This window comes from Rousettus aegyptiacus, unplaced genomic scaffold, assembly GCF_014176215.1.
Source record: "Rousettus aegyptiacus isolate mRouAeg1 unplaced genomic scaffold, mRouAeg1.p scaffold_m13_p_12, whole genome shotgun sequence".
Lineage (NCBI taxonomy): Eukaryota > Metazoa > Chordata > Mammalia > Chiroptera > Pteropodidae > Rousettus > Rousettus aegyptiacus.
In genome coordinates, this window is record NW_023416287.1 from 15,341,431 (window position 1) to 15,362,770 (window position 21,340).

Genomic DNA, 21,340 nt, shown 5'->3' on the forward strand with positions numbered 1-21,340 from the left:
CCACGCTTAGTCAACTCCACTTCGCAAATGCTCCTCACCCACCGCACTTCCCTCCACGCCCACTGCCTCCTGTGAGCCCGAGCCTCCCTCATCTCTCCCTGGATCCTATCAAGAGCCTCCTCACCTGTCTCCCAGCTTCCCCTCTTCCCCTGGCATGCTTCCTCAGCCCCAGAAGAGCAAGCTTTCTGAAATGAAAGTTTAAATATGGCGTTCACCTGTGCAGGGCCTCTCCATGCCTCTCCACTGCTCACAGCATCTTTCATACAGCTTGTCATTCCCAACGTGATCTAGTCCCAGCTGATGCACCAGCTCTATCTGTCGCCTTCCTCTTCTCTCCCCACAAGCCCCGGGGCCCCCTATGCTTTATTTTCTCTAGCATGCACTTTTGTTCAGTACACTTTTTATTCTAGTATAGTGTACGTACAGAAAAGGGCAAAAGCTTTGTGTGTAGTTTCACAAAGTGAGCACATCCGTGAAACCGGTACCCAGATTTTAAAAACAGAGCATCACCAGGCCCCCAAACTCCTCAGATCCTCTTCTAAGCACTACCCTACAAAAGTAAACACGTTCCTACTTTCTGGCCATAGATCACCTTGCCCATTTTTGGAACTGACATAAACAAACTCACACAGTCACATCTTTTGTTTCTGGCATGTTTGACACAGTATGATGTCCGTAAGGTTCATCGTGTAGAAAGACTTCATTTTCATTGCTGCATAGTATTCCAGTGAATGAATATACCACAGTTTATTTATCCATCCTACTGTTGATAGACATTTGGATTCTTTTTCCAGTTTGGGTTATTATGAATAAAAGCATGTATTTGTATGCTTTTTGATAGACATGAACATTCGTTTTCTCCTGAGTCCCAGTCCTGGCTTTGGAGCTGAGGCCATTTTGCCTAGAAAGGAAGCTGTCCCTATGGCCTTCCGACTAGGGTTCCAGACAGCGTACCCTGAAGCTGGAGGAGGGACAGTACGAAGGGTGCACGCACATGCAGATGCACACAGGTGTGTGCACACACACAGTGAGTTCACATAACCACACGACCCACAGGCTTCATGGCGCTGAGACGTCTGCTAGCCCAGCATGCACTGTGCTCACATTCCCACCCCAGGAGTCCACATGCACACCCATTCCAAGTGCATAACTCCCACCTTGTGTGTGCACACACCAACACACAAACCGATCACACGGGAACTGTTGAATTTGTCTCCGCTGAGCTGTTTTCTGCTTCCAGAAAGATAAATGTCCTCCTCTCAAAGATGAGCTGCCGACCCCACAAATCACTGCTCCTCGGCTCCTGTGCCCTCCCACCCCCGACCCTCCCCCATTACTCATCCAAAGGGGACATGCAAAGAGTAATAATAATTAGACAAGGACAAATCACTGGGCTGGGTGGGGAATGGCTTCACTCAATAAAGGGCCGTTTCCTTGGCAACAAGAGTAGGTGCTGGGAGGCGGGGGTGCCCAGGAGACCCACGATGAGCGGGCACAAGGAGCTGCAGGCCAGGGCTCAGCCCTTAGGCCATGTCTAGCAGACATGCAGGGAACCCAGGATCTGGGGAAGCTGGCACTCCAACCCCAACCCAGGCACACTCATAAATTTTGCTTTCCAAGCACACACACAGCGAAAGGGAAATTGATGACAACCTGTCATGTCTTGTATTCTACATTAAGTGGTGCAAATCTTACCATTTTTTTTTTCCAGAAGCTCATCTTTTGCTTCAAAAGAGTTGAAATTTCTACAAAAACTGTTGAGGTTTTAAATATTATTACATGTGTTAGATACTTGTTTTTAAAAATCTAAATAATACAAAAGTAGGTAAAGTAAAAAGTGGAGGCTCCTCTTTTATGAGCCTAGCTCTGTTCCCCTGAGGTAGGATCTTTACCCATTTCTCGAACTTTCTACAGGCGCATACAAATAAAGCTAACTCAGGCAGGATAATAATAGGTCTCGTTCTTACATAGCACTTACTATGTGCCATACACTGTTCTAAGAATTTTATGTCCATTTGCTCATTTAATACTTTTACTAACCCTATAAGGTAGATACTATCATCTCCTACTTTTCAGATAAGAAAGATGAGGCACGGAGTCCAGTGAGTAGCAGAACCAGGATCCAAACCCAGACAGCGTGGACCAGAATCCAAACCTTTATCTGCTACACTCTGCTGCCTCTCGTAATCCCCAACATGCTCACTTCCATCCTGTTTCCTGCTTTTCTGTGCAGCATCCTCGAGACGGTAGAACAGAGGGTCTGGAGGTTGAAGCAGAGGGAGACAAGGGAAGAGGGACAGGGAGCTACAACCTGGGGTGCCCGTCACCCTCCTCTGCAGCACCCAGCGGGAAGGGCTGGTGTTGACCGCCACAAGTTCCGAGCCTCACGAAGAGACCTACACCCTGGCTTGGCACCGAGGGGCCGAAGAAGTGCGTCTTCGGAGGGTCATACAGCTCAGATACACTGGAACAGACCACCTGGACGGAAGACCAGCCTCTCTTCCCATTTCGCTGGCACACATCAGCACATATTCTCAGGGCTGGAGAAGACCTCGCAAGCTGTCAAGTTCAACCACATAACAGAAGCTTCAACTCTCCTACGGCCACGCCAGCGATGCAGTGCTCCCCCCTTCCCGACACAGCCCATTCCAACCTGAACCCCCAAACCGTAGAAACTGTCGTCATTAGGAACTGGAAGCTGGGTGTCTGTGAGTCCCACATTCCCCCAGGGACGGAGAGAGAGTGGAACCCCTTTCACATGTCAACCCTCATTTCTTTGAGAAAGCATTTTACCCCCCATGTATTAGCATCCTAGTTACCACAAACTTGTTGGTTTGAAACTACAAGAAAGTATTCTCTCGCAGTCCTGAAATCCAGCCCAAAATCCAGGTGGCAGCAGGGCTGGCTCCTTCTGGCGGGTCTGAGGGAGAGTTTATTCCACACTCACCCTCGGCTGGTGGCTGCCAGCAACTTTCAGCATTCCTTGGGTGGCGGACGCATCACTCCAAACCCTGCCTCTGTCTTCACATCCACTTTTCCTCCATCTGTGTCTTCTCTTCTTCTTATAAGGACGCGGGTCACTGGATTTAGGTCACCTAGATAATCCAGAATGGTCTCCTCGTCGGATCCTTTCCTTAACTACATCTGTCAGACCTTTTCCCCAAATTAAACCTAATTTATCATATATCATATAATTACATAAGATATTAGTCTGTTTGGGCTGCTGTAACAAAATATCACAGATTGAGGAGCTTCTAAGCAACAGAAATGTCTTTCTCACAGTTCTAGAGGCTGGAAGTCTGAGCTCAGGGGGCCTCGGGTGTGTGGGTCCTCTTCCAGGTTCACGGCCATCACCTTTTCACTATGTCCTCACACGGCGGAAGGGGTGAGGGAGCGCCATGGCATCTCTTTATGAGAGCACTAACCTCGTTCATAAGGGCTCTACCCTCATTACCTGATCACCTCCACCATCACCTTTGGGGCTTAGGATTTCAACATATGAGTTTGGAGCAGGGGGAGGGGGGGGCCACAAACATTCAGACCATAGCGGGTTATGATTACATCTCCTTTGGGGTTCCATTATTCAACTCAATACACCCCCTTAAGTTCTTTATTCTGCCAACAGAACAGCCTCAGTCTTCCTGCCAATCTTCCACAGTTAAATATCAAGGCCATTATATTCCCATGGGTACTGATATGGTCTACCAAATTGCCCCCTAAACTAGTAGAAATGTTTCCAACTTTTCCATCAAGATGTGGAAGACTCAGCACTTTGGTCAAGTTCCAAGTCTTGAAGCACTCTTTATCGAATTTCCTCAAGCTACAAGGAGCAGTGTTGATGAGAGAAAGCACTAGGCTTGGAGCTTGTCACACGTAGCTCTGGCATTGACTGGAGTGAGATTTTGAGCCACGCTGAGCCTCAAGTCCCTTGCCTGCAAAATGGGAATAATAACACTCAACTTGTATGTCAATACTGCAATCTCTCTAATAATCTTTTCTCTCTCATCTTGGGCTTCAGATTCTTCTTAGCAATGTCCTTCCCAATTCACAGACACCCTATTTCCTCCCCCACGCCACTGTCTCTGCTCTTGCAAGGCCCTCGGCTCCTTCCTGGGCTACAGTGACTATCATGTTCTGGTTAAGCTGCTACTGATTACAGGAAATAGAGCCCTGGGCAAGTTTATATTCACAGACAGAGGCTGATCCAAGACCGGAGAACAAAGCACAGCGGCCCTCATGGCCCAGTATGGCTGCCTGTACCCCTGCCCCCACGCCATTGCTTCCCAACCGTCTTCACATCATGACACAGACAGAATGTGAAAATATTCCTAAGGCTTGCTGGGTGGACAAATGAGGCTGTTCTGACCAAAAGCTCCGCTTGGGAGCTCCACAATGCTAGGCCCACTTGGCCCCTCCAAGGGCAGAGGGGATCTGCCGCCCAGCACCTGTGGAACCCATTTGGGACCCACCTTTGGGGGCAAACACCTCCTACCTGCTGTCCCTATGTCTGTCTCACCTCGTTTTCCAGAGGGAGAGTTGGATTGGCCATCGGCCAATGGGTTGACCGACCTTGGACCAGATTGCCCAACAACCAGATAGGCTGCTTTCAAAACTGATTGACAGCAAGAGTGACAGAAGGAGTTTAAGGAGGCGTCCACTCAAGATGTAGAACTGGAACCCTTAGGAGAGCTGGGGAGGACTCCTTCCTATTGGCCTGAGGTTGCGATTCGGAGAAGTTGCTGATCCTCCAAATCTGAGTGTGGTACCTGGCACCTGATGAACAAAACTGCTTACCACTGCCTAGAGTTGCTGAGATTATAAATGCTGATGTTTCTTAAGGAAGAAAGCAATCAGCATAAATGGAGAGCCCCAGAAAATGGTCTGCTCGATATGGGATTAGAGCAGTGAAGAGAAGGGAAACAAACATTTCTTCTCCATAACCCTTGCAACAGTTTCATTGGTTCTCGGGGTGGGGGTGGGGGTGGGGGGATGGGGAATTCCTACCAGAACCACCCAGCCTCCAGCTGCTGTTTTTATATTACACGCTTATGCTCAGGCTACAGTCATTGTGTCTAGGGGTGAGGGCTTGAGCACCCACTAAGCCCTGGGCACCTTGCTTGCGTTGTCCCTCCCCCACCCTAACCTCCCCTGGCCAGTGCTGCCACCGAGGGGTACAGTGTTGAGCAAGGTGGGCAATCCGCTTTCAGAGGGCTCCTCTTCCACGAGAGCAGCCCAAATGGAGCAAATAAGCAGCTTGATGTACAATATGTAGTATATAGTATGCATCATGCATTATGTTTTGTATATTATATGCTGTATTTTATATACTTATGTAACTTCAGCTAGTGATCTGTGCAGTGAAAACAAATAATAAAGCAGAGTAAGGGGGCTGGGAACGAAAGGGGACTTGGTGTACGTAAGGTGGGCAAGAACGGCATTGGAGAAGGTGACATTTGGACGGAGACCGGAAGGAGTACAAGTGTGAGCCAAGAAAGACGTGTGGGGAGAACATGCCACACAGAGGGGCCAGCGAGTGAAGCAATCAGGTCAGAGGGCGCAGAGGAATTACTCACGACATCTTCAAAAAGCTGGTCCCTTGGTCCCAGCCTCAGATTCTGGTTTAGTAGGTCTGGGAGGAACCCAGATACCTCCATTTTCATATTTCTTAAGAAAATCCAATACAGGTGGTCCAGGGACCACCTTTGGGGAAAATTTGGTTTTACGTTTTCCCCATGGGTTAGGTCCTCGGTTATTCTCAATGAATCTGTTGTATGCTTTTATAAAACCCCGAAGGCTTTCAGGCTTAATACCTACACGTGCTACTAAGAGTCAACCACCAGAGCATGGCAGATCCTCCCAATACCTTCCTACACATCCGTGTAGCCTTCGCCAATAAAGAGAGGAGATGGTGCCCCACTGGGGGGTCTGGGGTGAGGGGGCTGAGTGTTAGTCAGGCTTTAACTGCTTGTGGGTGGAGGCTTTGAATGGTATACAAGTCAGATACTCAGCCCCTCACACCGGGGCCCTGCCCTCCTAATTTAGGGCAAGGTACATTGATGAGAAATGCTCTCCTCCAGATGCAGGCTTGGTCTACCTACCTCATCCCCCAGCATCCACACTGCACCCCTAAAAGACTCTGAAATAATGACCAAGGCAGCAGAGGGATCTAGAGTCAGAAGGCTGGGCTCAAATCCCAGGTCCACCCCTTACTGGCCACATGATTTAAACAAGCAATTAAACCTGCAAGCTCCAAGGAACCCATCTAGAAAGCGTCAATAAAAGTAGTACCTATCACTTAGGGCTAGTAGGAGATGACACATGGAAAGCTCTTGGTACAACCTCTGGTCCACAAAGGCATGTCATAAAATGTTACCCTTAATGTGCATGATGTTATCATTTAGCCCAGATAAATCTGGGGTACCCACAAGCCCAGTGTCACTATGGTTGCACTTTTAACAAAAAGTCCAACAATCAGAAAGTTTCTGGAATTCCTCAAAGAACGTCGTAGGATGACAAAGCCGTCGTCCATCTCACCGCTTCTGAAGATCCCATCTACGCCTCCTTTTATCCTCCAGTTTTCTCACTTGCAGCTACTCTGGAACTTCTCCCCAAGCCCAAGTTCCTCTGTCTCCACTCCTGGCCAAGACACTCTTTAGCTCTGACCCACACAGGCCCTTCGCTTTTTCTCCCTCTCCATACTTCTTCCCTCTAGTGTACATCCTTGCCTTTTAGATACAATTTCCCAATCCCTACTTCTCTGCCGCCCATAATAATCAGGACTGTAGTTACAAACGTTGCAACTTTGGAGCTTTAGGCAGAAGAAGTGGTGACATTTTAACTTACCAGCACACGTGATCATCCCTCAAATGCAAATGGTGTGTGCTGTAGCAGCGCACATGTATACACACATGCGGCAGGCACATCTGTGCGCACATATGTGTTGTAACGTGCACGTGTGTGCACACGTGTCGTGTGGACATGGTACGTACCTAGCATTGCGTATTCATGCATAAGCGCACACATGTATGCAAATATGCTACATTTGCATGAATAGCATGCAAATATGGCATGCTTCGCCACGCATGTCTGTGCACACATATCATGTGGACATTATATTCTTCTGCATGTGCATATACATGCACAAACGTGCGAGGCACATTTGTATGCAGAGATGCTGTAGCACATGCAATTGTGTGCACACACATGCCACATGTAAATGATGTGTACTGTGGTGAGCACACATGCCCACACACACATATGCCAGGTGCTCCAGGGTTCTGTGGCCCAGGCCTGTCTCAAGCCAAGAGATACAGACCAAACAGAGGCCAAGCCAGTCTCCCCGCAGACAGTCCTCCCTCCCACTGGCCTCAAGAAACAAAGACAGTTTAGCAAGAAGTCCCCAGCTAAGCGGTTTTTTTAAGACCTTCAGCCAGCAGCCGCCTGGCTGAGCTGAACGTCTCACTTTATTAGTGAGTTTGGCCTTGGGTGTCTGGCTGTTTGATCAATCCTGCCGGGGGTCAGTGATATTTCCTCCTGGCCCCCCGTCCCCCACCCCTGCTCTCCACGCACCTGATGAACAGCGGTGCCCCTGGACCGCTGATCACCTATTGATTTTCCCGCCGGAGGTTGCATCCGCCGCCAGCTGCCATCTCCAGTCCTGTCACCAGGACCATTTGGTGACTAACTGATCCCCCAAACCCCTCCCACCTCCCCTCACTTCAGACCCAGCTCCCCTCCCTGCTGGCCCAGTCAGCCCAGCTGGCTTTGTCTATATCCAGCCCCTGTCCTGTCTTTCAGGGCTGAGTGCTAGGGCCACAGATACCCAAGGCAAGGTCTTTTCCCAATGACCTACCCAACTGCTCCAGGTGGCCTAGCTTTAAATCCCAGCTTCTGTGACCTTGGGTAGTCACTTCAACCCCCCCCCCCCCCGTGCCTCATTTTCCTCATTTGTAAAACTGGGGGCATATTAGAACCTATCCTATCCAGTCTGTATATATACAGCAGCAGTATCCAAAGTATGTTCTGGAGACCTCTGCGGCACTGGTCCCAATCCCTGGGTCGCAGACCAGTACAGATCTGTGGCCTGTTAGGTACCTAGCTGCACACAGCAGGAGGTGAGCGGTGGGCGAGCGAATGAAGCTTCACCTGTGTTTGCAGCCGCTCCCCAGCACTAGCATCACCGCCTCAGCTCTACCTCAGATCATCAAGCATTAGATTCTCATAGGAGGACCAGTTGGGGACCAAAAAAGGTTGGGACCACTGCCCTGGGGGACCCTGAGACCTTTCTGGAGTGTCCATAATAGTTAAAACCATGTCCAAAAAATGCTAAGGTGTTATTTGTCTTTTTCACTCCTAATTAAAGATTTTTTTTTTTTTTAATTCTCAGTGGAGTGTTCCAGAGACTACATAGCATGTGATATCTCAAAAACTTGGATGCAGAAGCAGATATAAAAACCCAGCTGTTTTCTATTAAGCCTGACATTATAGAGATTTGCAAAAATGTAAAACAATGCCACGCTTCCTTCTCCCTAAATGTTTCGTGTCAGGAAATGTAGTTATATCTCATAAAATAATTATGTCAGCATTACTGTGTTTATTGTTGTGACTTTAAATAAATTACACACAAATATCATCACAATCTCTCAGTGTTCACTCCTCGAATGGTCCAGAGTGACAGACGTGACCCGCCCGAACGAGACTGAGAGCTTCAGCAATTTTTCAGAGCATGAGGAGTTTGTGAAACCAAAAAGCTTGAGAATTGTTGATACAAGATGCTAGAATAGCGCCTGGTCACTGTAAGCGCTCAGTAAATTATTGTTGTTGTTATTATTAGGAGTAATTATCGCTAGGAGTAATTATCAACTGGCAATTTCCTGACTTGAGCTGGGGGTTCTCGGGGGTGTGGGCTGGGGAGGGGGAGTTGCTGGAAACCCTGATTAGGGATTTAGGTTTTGCTGCCAAAAGACAAAGGTGGGGTAGGCTAGAGGGCCTGTTCCTAGTCGTCAGGTCCCTGTGCTTGGCCCTGGGGTGATATAGGGCAGGGGAGATATTGGCTTGGAACTTGAGTTAGATGAAGGAGCCCTTGGGGGAGGGCTTTAGATTGGGCAGTTTGCATATGAAAGGTGTACTCCAGGTGAGTTGTTTAGTTAGTCCTGGGAGGGGCAGTCCCTCCCTAGGTGTGCAAAGCCGCAGATGTCAAAGCATCATAAAACACACACACACACACACACACACACACACACACAGAGCATGATTAATACAGAGATGTATACTATTAAAGGTGAGGAAACTGAGGCAAGGGCTTAAGAGTCACGTTCAAGGTCTATAGCTGGTAGGTGGTGACAGAAGGACTCGAACCCAGGCACCGTGGCTCCCAAGGCCAAGCCCTGAACCACACTGTACCACACGGCCTCATGCCAGGGCTGTTTCCGGGGCGAGGCTGCTGGCTGGTTGGTCTCCAATAGACCAGGGCCTGGACTGGGATGGAGCCAGGCCCCAGGAGCCCTTGGCTGTGCCCGTGGCCTTAACCTCGCGGCCCTGGCACAAACGGGCACAGCTCTGGGATCAGGCTGTAGCTCTGCGCGTTATGACCTTGGGCAATGCCCCCTGGCAGGTGTCAGTTCTGCTCGTGGACCACGACCCAGGCTGCAGAAAGGACGGCTGCGACGGAAGAAATGCAGATATGCGTGACCTGGGAGGGTTTGGACATCGCACTGGCCCCTCAGATTTACTATGGCCCACCTGGTCCTCCTACCAGATTCTCAGGTCTGCCAGGACCCTTACTGGGGATCAGGACGCTGTGAGCGAGTGGCCTTACACACCCTCCCCTGCTTCCCCAGACGCTGCTCTGGAGGACCCTGACAACCCAAGCCAGGTCGACTCCATAAAAGTCAGCTGGTATTATCTGATTTCTGTGGTTGATTATCATTATCACGAACTGAACCGGTAAACTGAGGAGATTCATGTCTTCCTCTGGGAGCTGCTGGGTTAAGTCCAGCTCTGAGGAGCAGGGAACTCAGTCATGGGTGGTAGCGGTGGGGTGGAGGGTGGGCTCTTTCCCTTCCGAAGGCGCTCAGTTGGGAGTTTGCCTGGTGGGCATGTGGCAAGAGTGCACCGGTAGCGACAAAGGTCTGGCCCGAGAGGGACAAGTTTTTTTTTCCACTGACGGCGCAAACGTGGGACGCCAGCGCCCCCTCCCGGCTGTCGCGCGCATCACGGGCCAGAGCGTCCCGCCACCTCCGCCTGCGCTCAAGGCGCTCGCGACGCCGGCTCCTGCGGCCCCCGCCAGGATTGGGGTGGGGTGGGGGGTCCGTCCTAGTCCCGTGCAGGGGGCACAGCTCCTCAGCCAGGTCCGCCACTGGGAGCACCGACAGGCCCGAGTTGCATCCCCCTTCGGCAAGGCTCGTGGCCATTTGAGCTTCGGTTCCTCCTTGCAGGGGACAAAGGGGTGTGGAGAGGGAGGGAGGGGGCTCGTCTTTCCTCACCGCCAGTGTCCCTGAAACCTCGTCCTCACCGGTGTCCCCGCCTTTACTCTGGTCCAGTTCAGCCCCACCACTCTTCCCGCTCCACGGGCACGACACTCCGCTATTCCGAATCGCAGGTGCCGCTTCTCCACTTAAAACCTTTCAGGCGAAACGATTGCTACATAAAACATTGTTTTCCTATTAAACATGGGTCAGAGGGGAAATGGAGCTGACCAGGTCAGCACCGCCAATGACAGAGAGATCACAGGGGATGGAGACCCCCAGATCTCCAGGCTAAGCACCCAGAAGGGGGGCGGGGCGAGGTTCTCCCAAGGAGACAGAATCACCACGATGGGTGCCATTTCCAGTCCGGGCTTCAGAGCCCGTTAGCCCGTTGCGGCCTGGCCTGCGTCCGGGGCAGTAAACTAGCATGTTGTGCCAAGGGCTGTATAACAATCTGCCCCCAAACTTGGTGGCACGGAAACTACTATTTTATTACGCCCACAGATTCTGTGGTTTAGGAATTTTGACGGGGCACGGTGGGGGATGGCTTGTCTCTGCCCCCTGGATGTCTGGGGTCTCGCTGAGGGTAATTCAAAAGGCTGGGGCTGGAGGAGCCCCTTCTGGAATGGCATCTTCATGTGCATCCTGGCCCCAGGCTGAGATGACCCAGGATGGGCTCCATTGGGATACTGGCTGGAGCCTGTGCCTATTGGCCCGCCTCTCCAGCACTCAGGCCTCGGGTAGTTGGCCTCCTTAGGTGTCAGCTGGGATTGCAGTGGGTCACTCCATTCCTACCAGGTGGAAGATGGCTGAGGAGAGATCCTCTGAACCAGTTTCGGCAGCGGGGGTTCATGAGGAGGGTGCCATGGGAAGGGGGTGCTACAGGAGACAGCTCAAAAGAAAACATGATTTGGTTCAACTCTCACTTTTCAAATCCAGGAAAGGGGAGTGGGGCGTACAGGGAATAACAACATTAGGGCTTAAGGGAAGAGTTATTCGCACTGCCTCTGCGCCTGCATGCTTTCTCTGCCAGGCTGCCGGAAGCAAGGAACTAGAAGCACTTGCCTCTTCCCCTCAGCCCACTGCCAGGTGGGCTTCTCCCACCCTTCGCCCCACGCCCCTTCCCCATCTCCCTCCTCCTCCCACCCCACTCTCAACGACGGGTCTGGGGAGTCACTGCCTCCATATGGCCAGCAGAGGGCAGCACAGCCCTACTCTGTGGCAGGAGACCCTCAGCAGATTGGCAGGGCCAACTCTACAGGATGGAAGACCTGCCTCACCCAGGACCCTCCATATCCCTGGCTAAGGATAGGGTGCAGCCTGAATGTGGGATCGTCTTCTAGCATGTGAGCTTCAGGGAAGCAGAGACTTGGTCATGTATCTCCCAGTGCCTGGTGCACAGAAGACGATCAAAACCTATTTGAATGTTGGGGAGAACATGACTGCGTGTGTGCCGTCCTCGGATCTGAAAATGCTTCTGGGTGCGTCAGATGTCAGTAGTCTGTGTCTGACCATGCAAGGTCTAGGAGTGTCCATCAGGTTTGTTCCCAGGTGGATCCGAGTGAGTGCGTGTCCAAGCGTGGGTCCGTCTCAGAGGCCACCTCTCACCTGGAGTGTCCAGCAGCCCTGCATGCTTTCTGCTCCCCCTCGCTCCCTCTGGGAAGCCCATGTCCTCAGTCCCAAGGCAGGGAGGCCTTGGTCCGGGCTTTCGTGGATGTCTCCCGCCCCTCTGCTCAGGCCCCAGTTTCCTCTGCCCATACGGGGTCTCTCCTCACTGCATCCTGTCCTTTCCTAGGGTGTCCTCATATTTCTCATTTTAATGAGACAAGTCCTCCTTGGAGGGGGTCAGTCATGGCACCCAGGCAGCTAGGATAGGTGTGGAGGGTGGAGCAGCAGGGGGCCTTCTGAGACACAGTGGGGTGAACTTCAGCACCAGCACAGACTTGAATGAAGGAATGTCGTTAAGTTATTATTATCCTCATTTTACAGGTAAGGAAATTGCGGTGAATACGAAATTTGCATCTTGCCAAAGGTTACAAAGTTATCTAATGATGGGGACAGGGGGGACTCAAACTCAGGTTTTCTCCAGACATGGGAAGAGGATATTCTGAATGATGATTCCATTTATGTGAAATTCTAGAAAAGGCAAGACCACTTTGTAGCGACAGAAAACAGAATAGTGATGTCTGAGGCTGGGAGTGGAAGGTGATGAAAGAAGTTTTGGATGGAAATGTTTTATACTTGATTTTGGTGGTCCTTTGCGGTGTATATACTTGTCAAAACTCATTGAACTATCCAGTTAAAATGTATGCATTCATTACATGTAAATTATACCTCATAAAAGCTTCTTGCTTTTTGTTTTTAAATCTGGGTCTTCTAACTCAGATTTTGGTGCCCTTGTCCCCACCACTCAGGAGAAACCCAGGCGTGTTATCACTGATGTGCGTCCTTGTGGTCCGCAAGAGTTATTCCTGGCACCCAATGGGCATCAGAATCCCATCTGGGCACAAACCAGAACAGTCGGGAGAGCTGTGGGAATGCAGGGAACTTTAATTTTAATTCTGGCTGGACCAATGGATGAATCAATAGGCAAAATTCAAATGTAAAATTTTCTTCCATCAGGCCCACTCATAACTGGGCCAGGCATCATCACGGTCCAGGAGAGCTGAGCTTGGTGTATAAACCTGGGAACAGGAAATCTGTCCTCTTTCCCCAGAAGCTGGGTGTCCATGACCCCACCCACTACTGGGACAGGAAACCGTTCCAGAACCTGCCCTCCTTCTGAGCCTGCAGCTCAGGCCAGGGTGATTAGTAACACCCTTTATCCAAGCAACGAAAAGTTTAGAGTAAGACTTAAATTTAATAAGTTCCCTGGTGGCCTCTTCCAATTTGCATTGGTGTCTCACTAACCTGGCCCAGATTTCTCCCCTCAATGAGGCACATCTCAGAAAACCGGACGTCAGTGCCAATTAAACAGGTCCTCAAGGACCAGCCAGCCAGTGATAGGGAGAGCAGGAGTCGTAGGGCAAGGCCGCAAACACAGTTGAGGTTTACAGGTTCCTTGGCTGATAAAAGATCAAGAGATGTGCAAAGCCATGACATGCCCTGTTCTTTTGAGCCTCATAACAATCCAGGCAAGAAGGTTCTGGAAGCACAGTGCTATGAGCTCAAGTAAAGGAACATTGGTCCTTACGAGTTGAGAACATAAATTCCATGTTAAGGATGCTGATCAGCAGGAAGGACTCACAATGATGTAATCTGTCCCATGAGTTCCTGTCTTGGAAATAAGGATGAGCTGTGCCCTGATAAATCCCACAAGCCACCATCCATTCCAATAGTCTATCTAGTCATATATTTCAGAAGGGCTTGTGACTTTCTTTGCCTCTGCTGAAAGGGACCACAGAGCTGCATGCCTTTCACTCCTTGGTGGTTTCACAAGGCTGGCTGCTGTTGCAGGCTTTCCGATTGCTGGTGAAAATAACTCCACCATGGGGTTTGTAGATTAAGTGTTAGTAAAAAGGGCATCACGACAAGAATACGTATCTGTGCGTGAACACACTGTGATGGGGAAGGCAAGCATTAAGACGTTTCACATCCAGGATAAAAGCAGTACCTGCAGGGAGATGAACTGGGAGGCCAGCAGCAGGTGTGGCCAATCCCACATACCCCCCTGGGGCCACTGGTAAACCTGTTTGAAACCTTGAATAAGAAAGAATAAATGTCCTAAAATCCAGATGACTTACAGATGAACACTGGAGGCTCCTCCTTCCATCCCATTTTGTTGCATTTTGTTATTAATTTTCTCGTATCCTCAGTCCTCACTCCCATCCTCCCCCTACCCCATCCAGGCAACCCTTCTAATGTGCATCTTTTGGTTTGTACATGTTTTTGCAAATGTACTGCTTCTTGTGTGCACATATTTTTAATGTTTGTAAATGATATTGTTGCATCTTACTGCTTCTTACTTTTCTCACTCAGCTATAAGGTCCAGGTTGGATATTGTCTGTGGTTTGAAACTGGTCTCATACTCCATGGTGGCATCCAAAGAATTTTCCCTGTACATTTTCCCGGTGACGGGTATTACTCCACCCTTCCCATCACAACCACGCTGGGTGAGCATCCTCATCCACATCCCCTTATGGACCCAGGTGAGAGTTTTGTCGAGAACGTTTACCTAGACATGGCATTTCTGGGTAGTGAGGCACACACGTACTTCGTCTGATACGCTGTGCCAGGTTGCTCTCCGGGATGGCCACACCAGCAGAGCACTGGGGTCCCCAAAGCCCTGCCAACGTTTGGCATCACTCACCTTTGCAATTTTTGCTAATCTGATGGGCGCAGAGTGATATCTTATTGTGGCTTTGGTTTGCGTTTCTCTGAAACATCTCTTCACAGGCTTGGTAGGCTTCGGGGTCCGCTTCTATGAAGGGTTTATTCCCTTTGCTCACTTTTTTTTTTTCTATTGGGATTGTCTTTTTGTTGTTGATTTGTGGGAGCTCATTGTACATTCTTGACAATTAATCCTTTGTTGTTTTCAACTATTGCAAATATCTTCTCTCGGCTCCCACACCTACAGTTAGACCTTTTGCCAACTACAAAAACAAATTAAGCATATTAAAATATAGAAGGGGAGTAATGCAACTCAAAGGAGATGGGAGGTAAATTGTTAAGGTGAGTTTAAAACTAACAGATTAAAATGAGAAATTGAAAATGATGAGACGAAATATTTATAGAACAAAAAAAACTGAGATTTTTTTTCGTATCTAAAAGTATAAAATAAAAGTAGAAACAGAGAAGTAGAGTGCAAAAAAGACCAGGAAGTTAAAATAAATGTTAAGGTAAAAATACTTTTTAAAAGTGTATACAACGGAAGCAACTTCATAGTAAAAAGGGAAATAATGCAGAAGTCAGAGAGGTAAACATTAAAGGGATAAGTTACACTTACGAATGAAAAACAAAAAAGCAAAGAGGTGATAGTAACCACGGTAACGCTAGATACTAAGTCAATCCAACTGTACTTCAAGACAGAAAACAAAGCAAGTGGGGGTGGAGAGGAAAAGGCTGGAATAATCCAAGTGCAGGCAGACCTGTAAGTCCCCATCAGCCCAGTCCTGTCTTCGCGGCCACCTGGGGCACAGACGCAGCAGGCCAGAGGCAGGAAGGAGCCCTGGCTACCTCTGGATCATGTCAGGGTTTGTCCCATCAGCCTGGGGCCACCGAAGAGCCTGGCCAGCATCTTTGTATTCAGAGCCCCTGTCTGGGCAGTGATCAGTGGACAAGCCTGTGCTTGACCCTCCCCCTGGCTATGGAAACTCTGAGCATCATCTCTGAGCCCCTCATTCCCACACCCACTCCCTGATGAAACTCCTAGCCTCCTTGGCTTGCTCACTGCAAGGAGAAGCCATAAGTAGGAGCTGAGATCACAAAGGCCACAGCGTCAGGGAAAATTGATGCATTGGGAATCCCTTTGGCAGACAACGAGACAGCTTGTTCAAGCGAGTTCAATACCACCCAAGAGTGCGCCTGGTAACATATCCGTGATTCACCAGAGATGGTAGAACGTGATATTGCCGGAGGGAACAAATAACTGTGAGGACTCAGGGACAAGCTCCCTCCAGGAGACCTGCCATGCAGACTCAAGCTCCTCACTCAAAGTGGCCACCTATATCCGAAATGATTTGACTGGCTGTTTCCAGTGTCAATTACAGAAAGAAAAAACAAAAACAAAAACGATTAAACTGACAGGAAACCCAGAGTTCCGTCATCCTGTTTCAGCACAAGTTAGAAGGCCGAGAAAAAAATCCAGATGAGTCATTGGAGAGTGAGAAATATCTGATATTATCTAAAGGTGAAGTAAGGCATATGAGGGCCGAGTCCTGCCAATTGGAACCCTTCCAATTATATAAAGACAGGTAGTCCCTCAGCTGCTCCCAAAGTTCACTTGAGATTCGGCTGCTAGAAGAACATTTTCATACCCCCAAAAAAGAAAGGATGGTCTTTATATAGAATAACTTCGAGTTTCATGAAATGCTCATTATTACACGTTCCTCATTTTGACAGGGCCATCGGGGAGACTCACTGTGGGCCGACGTTGGGGCCCGCCAGGACCTGCCTGGAGCTGAAGTCCAATCCCACTGATCACCGTGCTTTGGGGGAACAGGAGAGTGGGCCTGGGGTGACATCTAGACGTGTTAGAGTATGACCTGGGTGAAAACAAATTCGTTAACTGTCACAAACCTGATGCTCCTCCTGAACTCCCAGCTGGCGGCTCCCCTTCCTCCCGGGTCCTGGTGTCCCCTCTCCGTTACCAGTGATTCTCAAGGTACCACGTTAGCATCATGTGGTCCAGAGCTTTTCAAACTGCAGACCCCCAGGTCCCACTACCACAGGTCTGGTGCAATAGCTCCAGGATGGGGTCTTGGGGTCACCCAGATTTAGATGCCTTGGCCTTGTGCCCTCCACTACTTGGCCCTGTGAAATGACTGACAGAGGCCATCAGCACTGGACCGTGCGATGCAGAGCTGAGAACAGGGACAGAACTGAGAATGAACGGCAGGACTCAGGCCACCAAATGAAAGCACCGCTGGCTGCGGGCTGTGGCTAAGCCAGGACAACAGTGGACAGGACCGTGGAGGTGGGGGACTGTGCGTTTCCCAAGTCCACGGCCAACGTGAAATGCTGGGCTGGGAGGGGACACTCAGGGCAGGAGAACGTGAGCACCTTCTATATACATTCGTAACAGTCACGTCACGGGAAAGCCTCTTGTGGATACTGCCCTGGCCTTTCACCACTGCTCGGGCCTCTGCAACCTCTCGCCACTCTGTCACGCTCGTCACCCTACCTCTGTGCTGGCCCCCTTATTCAGGCACCCATTGTCAAACATCGCCACCCCATCCCTGTGCCATGCGCACAGCCCAGGTGCTCAACCACCGATTGCTGAGTGGCCGACAAGACCACTAGCTGGCCCAGGGGGCTCCTGGTGATGGCACTGTCCAACCCTCAGGAAGACAAGCCACAGGGAAGAACCAGCAGGGCCTGAATCGCCAGCACAGAGCTCCCGTCTCTGGGACCACGGGACCCACCGCCCCCACCGAGTCCTCCAGCACAAACCTCCACCTCTCACCGGACATCTGGCTTCAGAAAGAAGACTCTGCAGTGTCGGAAGACCTCACTAACAATATTTGAAAAACTGTGTGGAGCCTGAGGGGGCTAATTCTGGTGGAACTACTTGAGGACGAGGTCTTGTGAACTGCTAGGCAGTCAGGCCCTGCTGGCCGTGGTCCCTCTCAGCCAGGCAGGGATGCCACTCCCTGACGAGGTGGTGTGGTTCTTCAGATACACATAAAGGCTGTGACTTTGCAGTGGCAGACTTGACAGTAAAGGGCCCTCTCTGCCCACTATGGCTGCAAACTAACGTAGTATAAAGCCAAGGCTCACCCCAATTGGGGAAGGGGGCCTCCGAGAGGTGGGTGCAGGGGCAGATGTGCTCAGGATCAGGCACGCACAGGTAGAGGTGGCCAGCGACACCGTGTTCCCTGCAGTCTGCACGCCAGACCGTTAGTTTGGTCGCTCATTCTGGCTCTCTAGTCTCACCCAGAGGGTGCGGGTCCTACACCCTGTCCTCCTTCTACCTCAACAGAAGCTTACAAGGGCCAGCCCTCGCCCTCAATTGGACTTTATTCAAATGAGAGCTTCTGACTTCGCCACAGGAAGATCCCACCAGAAGCTGGCAAGAATCAGCATGTCTTTGGGACCGCATTTAAACAATGTCCCATGGTTGCTCTGGTAAGGTCTTGTGGGCATCTGGTCACCTGACCTTGCTCGATGGGGCTCCCCTTGTCTGCGTGACTCCAAAAGGTGCTGTAGGCAACAGCTGTCAGACCCTCACTCAGAAGTATTAAGTGGACCATCTTAAAATACAGACCACGAGAACCAGGATGGGAGGGAATACATTTACTTTTAGGTATAAAGGTTTACTATTAACAAGTTATCACTATTATTTACATGTTTACAAAATGGAAATAAAAATGACAAACGTTTGGTGCCAAAAGTGGTACATCCAAACTGAGATCAGTACAAAAATAAATTTTCAAGCTATGTGTTTTTAAAATAAATGTCATTGAAACAGGAAGCGGAAAAAAACTGGGAACGGTCATGGGCTGAAACGCAAACATCACAGCAAAGCGGCCTGGGGCAGCAGTGAGGCCAGTGCCGGCCGGAAGTGCCGCCCCGCGCGTGGTCACAAGAACCCAGCAAACAAACACACACACGAGTCATGTTCCTGAGCTACAGAAGCATAGAGCCTCTACACTGCTGTGAATTCCCACTACCGAGGGTCCCCATGGGGCTGAACTTCCACTAGTGCTCAGCTGGTGGCCTCAGGACAGGGCATCGTCCAGGGAGAAAGCTAAGCCCACCTGTGAAATAAGAAATCCTTTGCGAACGAAGAACAGTGTGCTGAGTCCTCTCTGTTGACCATCAATCCTTGCAAGTCTTCTGGCCACAGATAAACAGGGACATGGGCAGAGGGAGAACAAGCTGCTTGGTTTGGGAGCCCCTGTGTCCACCATGCACGCCCCTCACTGATTCTGGCAGAAATCACAGTGTTGCCAGGTCTCATCCCTTCATAGATAGGTGCACGCTTATTCACACCTGGATGCGGACTTCACTGATCCACTCAGCCAAGGCCCCGCCAGGGGAAGCAAAGCCAGCCCGCAAACCCGCTGCCCGCCCCGCATGGTTCCTCGTCCCCCATAAAGCTGGGCCGGGACTGTGTGCCTGTCAGAAGTGGCATGCTGGGTCGGTGAGGGTGCCGAGTGAGCAAAGAGCAAGGCCCAGCCAACTTCCGCTCTGCCCGAGGGCAGCGCAGCAGGATGCTTCCCCACACACAAACGCCTCTGGGATCCCAGCAAGGAATGCAAAGGCTGAGGGGAGAGCGAAGAAGGGGCTAAGGAACGGGCTGCGGCCCATGTCAGAGCAGCTGAAGGTTCCACACGAGCCAGTGCCAGCTCGCGCTCCCACCAGGGCTGGGGGGCGGCAGCGTGGAGGACAGGGCACCAAGCAGCCCCTGCAGCTGCAGCCCAGCTCCGCTCACTGGTCTTGGACTTTGGCCCTTTTGGCTTTTAGGGACAGGTGCTGCAAGAGAAGAGAAAACATCACAGTTAGACAAAGACACCAGACTTGAATGCAATTCCCACATGAATGACCAAATCAAAGCTTCCGTCTGGTCCACGGCTTCTCTGTAAATGCTGTGCCCCTCAAGTAATGATCTGCAGGAAAAAAAGCCCAAGTGACCAAGGAAATGGGCCCATGGTAAGCCATGAGCCACAGTGGCCCGAGGCCCAGCCCGTCATGACCCAACCCAGTCGCACGGGGCTCTGTGAGAAGCTGTCAACAAGCCACCGCTCTCCCTCTGCCCCAGCCAAACACCTGTGCTCAGGGGACTGGGCTCGGCCGGGCTGGACATCACCTCAAGTTTCTGTGTGTTTCTTGAGAATGGTCAAGCAAAGGTACTCCCCCCTTAGGAACGAGGAGATTCGTCATTTCACCGAGCATCTCAGCATGCAGGTCCTCTGTGCTCACGGCCCCGGCCCTCACAGAATCCCTTGTGAGTGCAAGTGCGGGGAAAGAATGCCTCCTAGCGACACATTTTTCTTTCAGAAATGTGACTCTCTACCAGTATAAATAACATTATAATCACAGGCATCAGATAACAGGATTGCAGGAGACGACCATTCTTTAAAGTAAGGCCAAAGTGCCAGAAATACTAAAACATGCATAAATGGCAGAGTATGGAACAATAAGCTTTTAATGCAAGACTTCTGTTCACCCACTGAAGTGCTCCCTTAATAATCAACAACCAAGAAACACCTAAGGCCCGTCACCCTGACACGTGCTGGAATGCTCGCATGAGGAATTCCGGCCCTGACTGCCCATGGAGCGGGCCTGACAATCCCTACTTCTTAGCACGCCCACAGGCCTCGAGACAGCAACCCCCGTGGCCGACATGGAACTGCAGGCCCTAAAAGAACACAGGGTGCAGGGGACACAATATACCACCTAGCCTGACATAAGAGATGACAGAGTGGGCAGGACACGAGTCTAAACGAGCTGTAAGAGGTCACTTTCTACGCGTTGACGCCTGAGAAAGAACAGTACAGGTTCTTGCAAAGGCCCTGGTTAGGGGGTGTTTCCCCACGTTCCAAAGATATCTCTGAGAAACAGGAAGAAAAGTTTAAGAACTGAAAGGCAAATCTCTGAAAAGGTCACCCTGTTCTCCTCCTCCACAGCTGTGAGTCTTGCTGAATTTCCCTAAATTCTCTCCTCACTGTACTTCACCTGATGTGACCCCTACAACTAATGTTAGACACCCACGGTCCGAGCTTGGGAATGGGTGAGGAAGGCATCACAACCATTTTTGGTGTTCATTTCTGGGAAGAATGTTGAGTATAAACAAAGCCGACTCTGGACCATTTCAGGCCTCTTTATAGGGTGAGACACTGAAAAACAACAGTAATGGAAAGTCACCAAAGGTGCCAGAAATAGACCCAGGGCTGATCTGTGGGCCCTGAATAGTCATGAGGTGCTTGCTACACTGTATCCAACACAAAAACCATCTAGCATACATGGGCAGCCACTGGGGATCTGCACGGCTTTTGGAGAAATCAGTTCATTTTGGACCAGTTAATAGAAGTGCCTTTGGACTGTTTAGTCGAGTAGGGGTCAAAGTTCTTGGGGAATTACAGGGCCCCCGTCTGCACAATGAAGGTATTCTACCAGGTGATTTCTAAAGTCCTCTAAAAAACATTCTGATCAAAGGCAATGATCAGAGTGGAAGCCGATGAGCTGAAAAATAGGTATTTGGAAAGAAGAGG

The 21,340-nt window shown here is 50.3% G+C and overlaps 1 protein-coding gene across 3 annotated transcripts in view; it reads right to left on the reverse strand.

Moving 5' to 3' along the window:
* Window positions 1–18,404: 18,404 nt before the first annotated feature.
* The window catches only part of DHX35 (DEAH-box helicase 35), a 65,314-nt gene continuing 62,378 nt past the window's right edge, over window positions 18,405–21,340 (reverse strand). For 2 of the 3 annotated variants that reach the window (XM_016153307.2, XM_036229410.1), the window contains exon 22: window positions 18,405–19,601. In XM_016153307.2, coding sequence (XP_016008793.1) covers window positions 19,557–19,601 — 45 coding nt within the window. In that variant the 3' untranslated portion in view covers window positions 18,405–19,556. The remainder of the gene's footprint in view (window positions 19,602–21,340) is intronic. The other variant, XM_036229411.1, reaches the window with a different exon arrangement.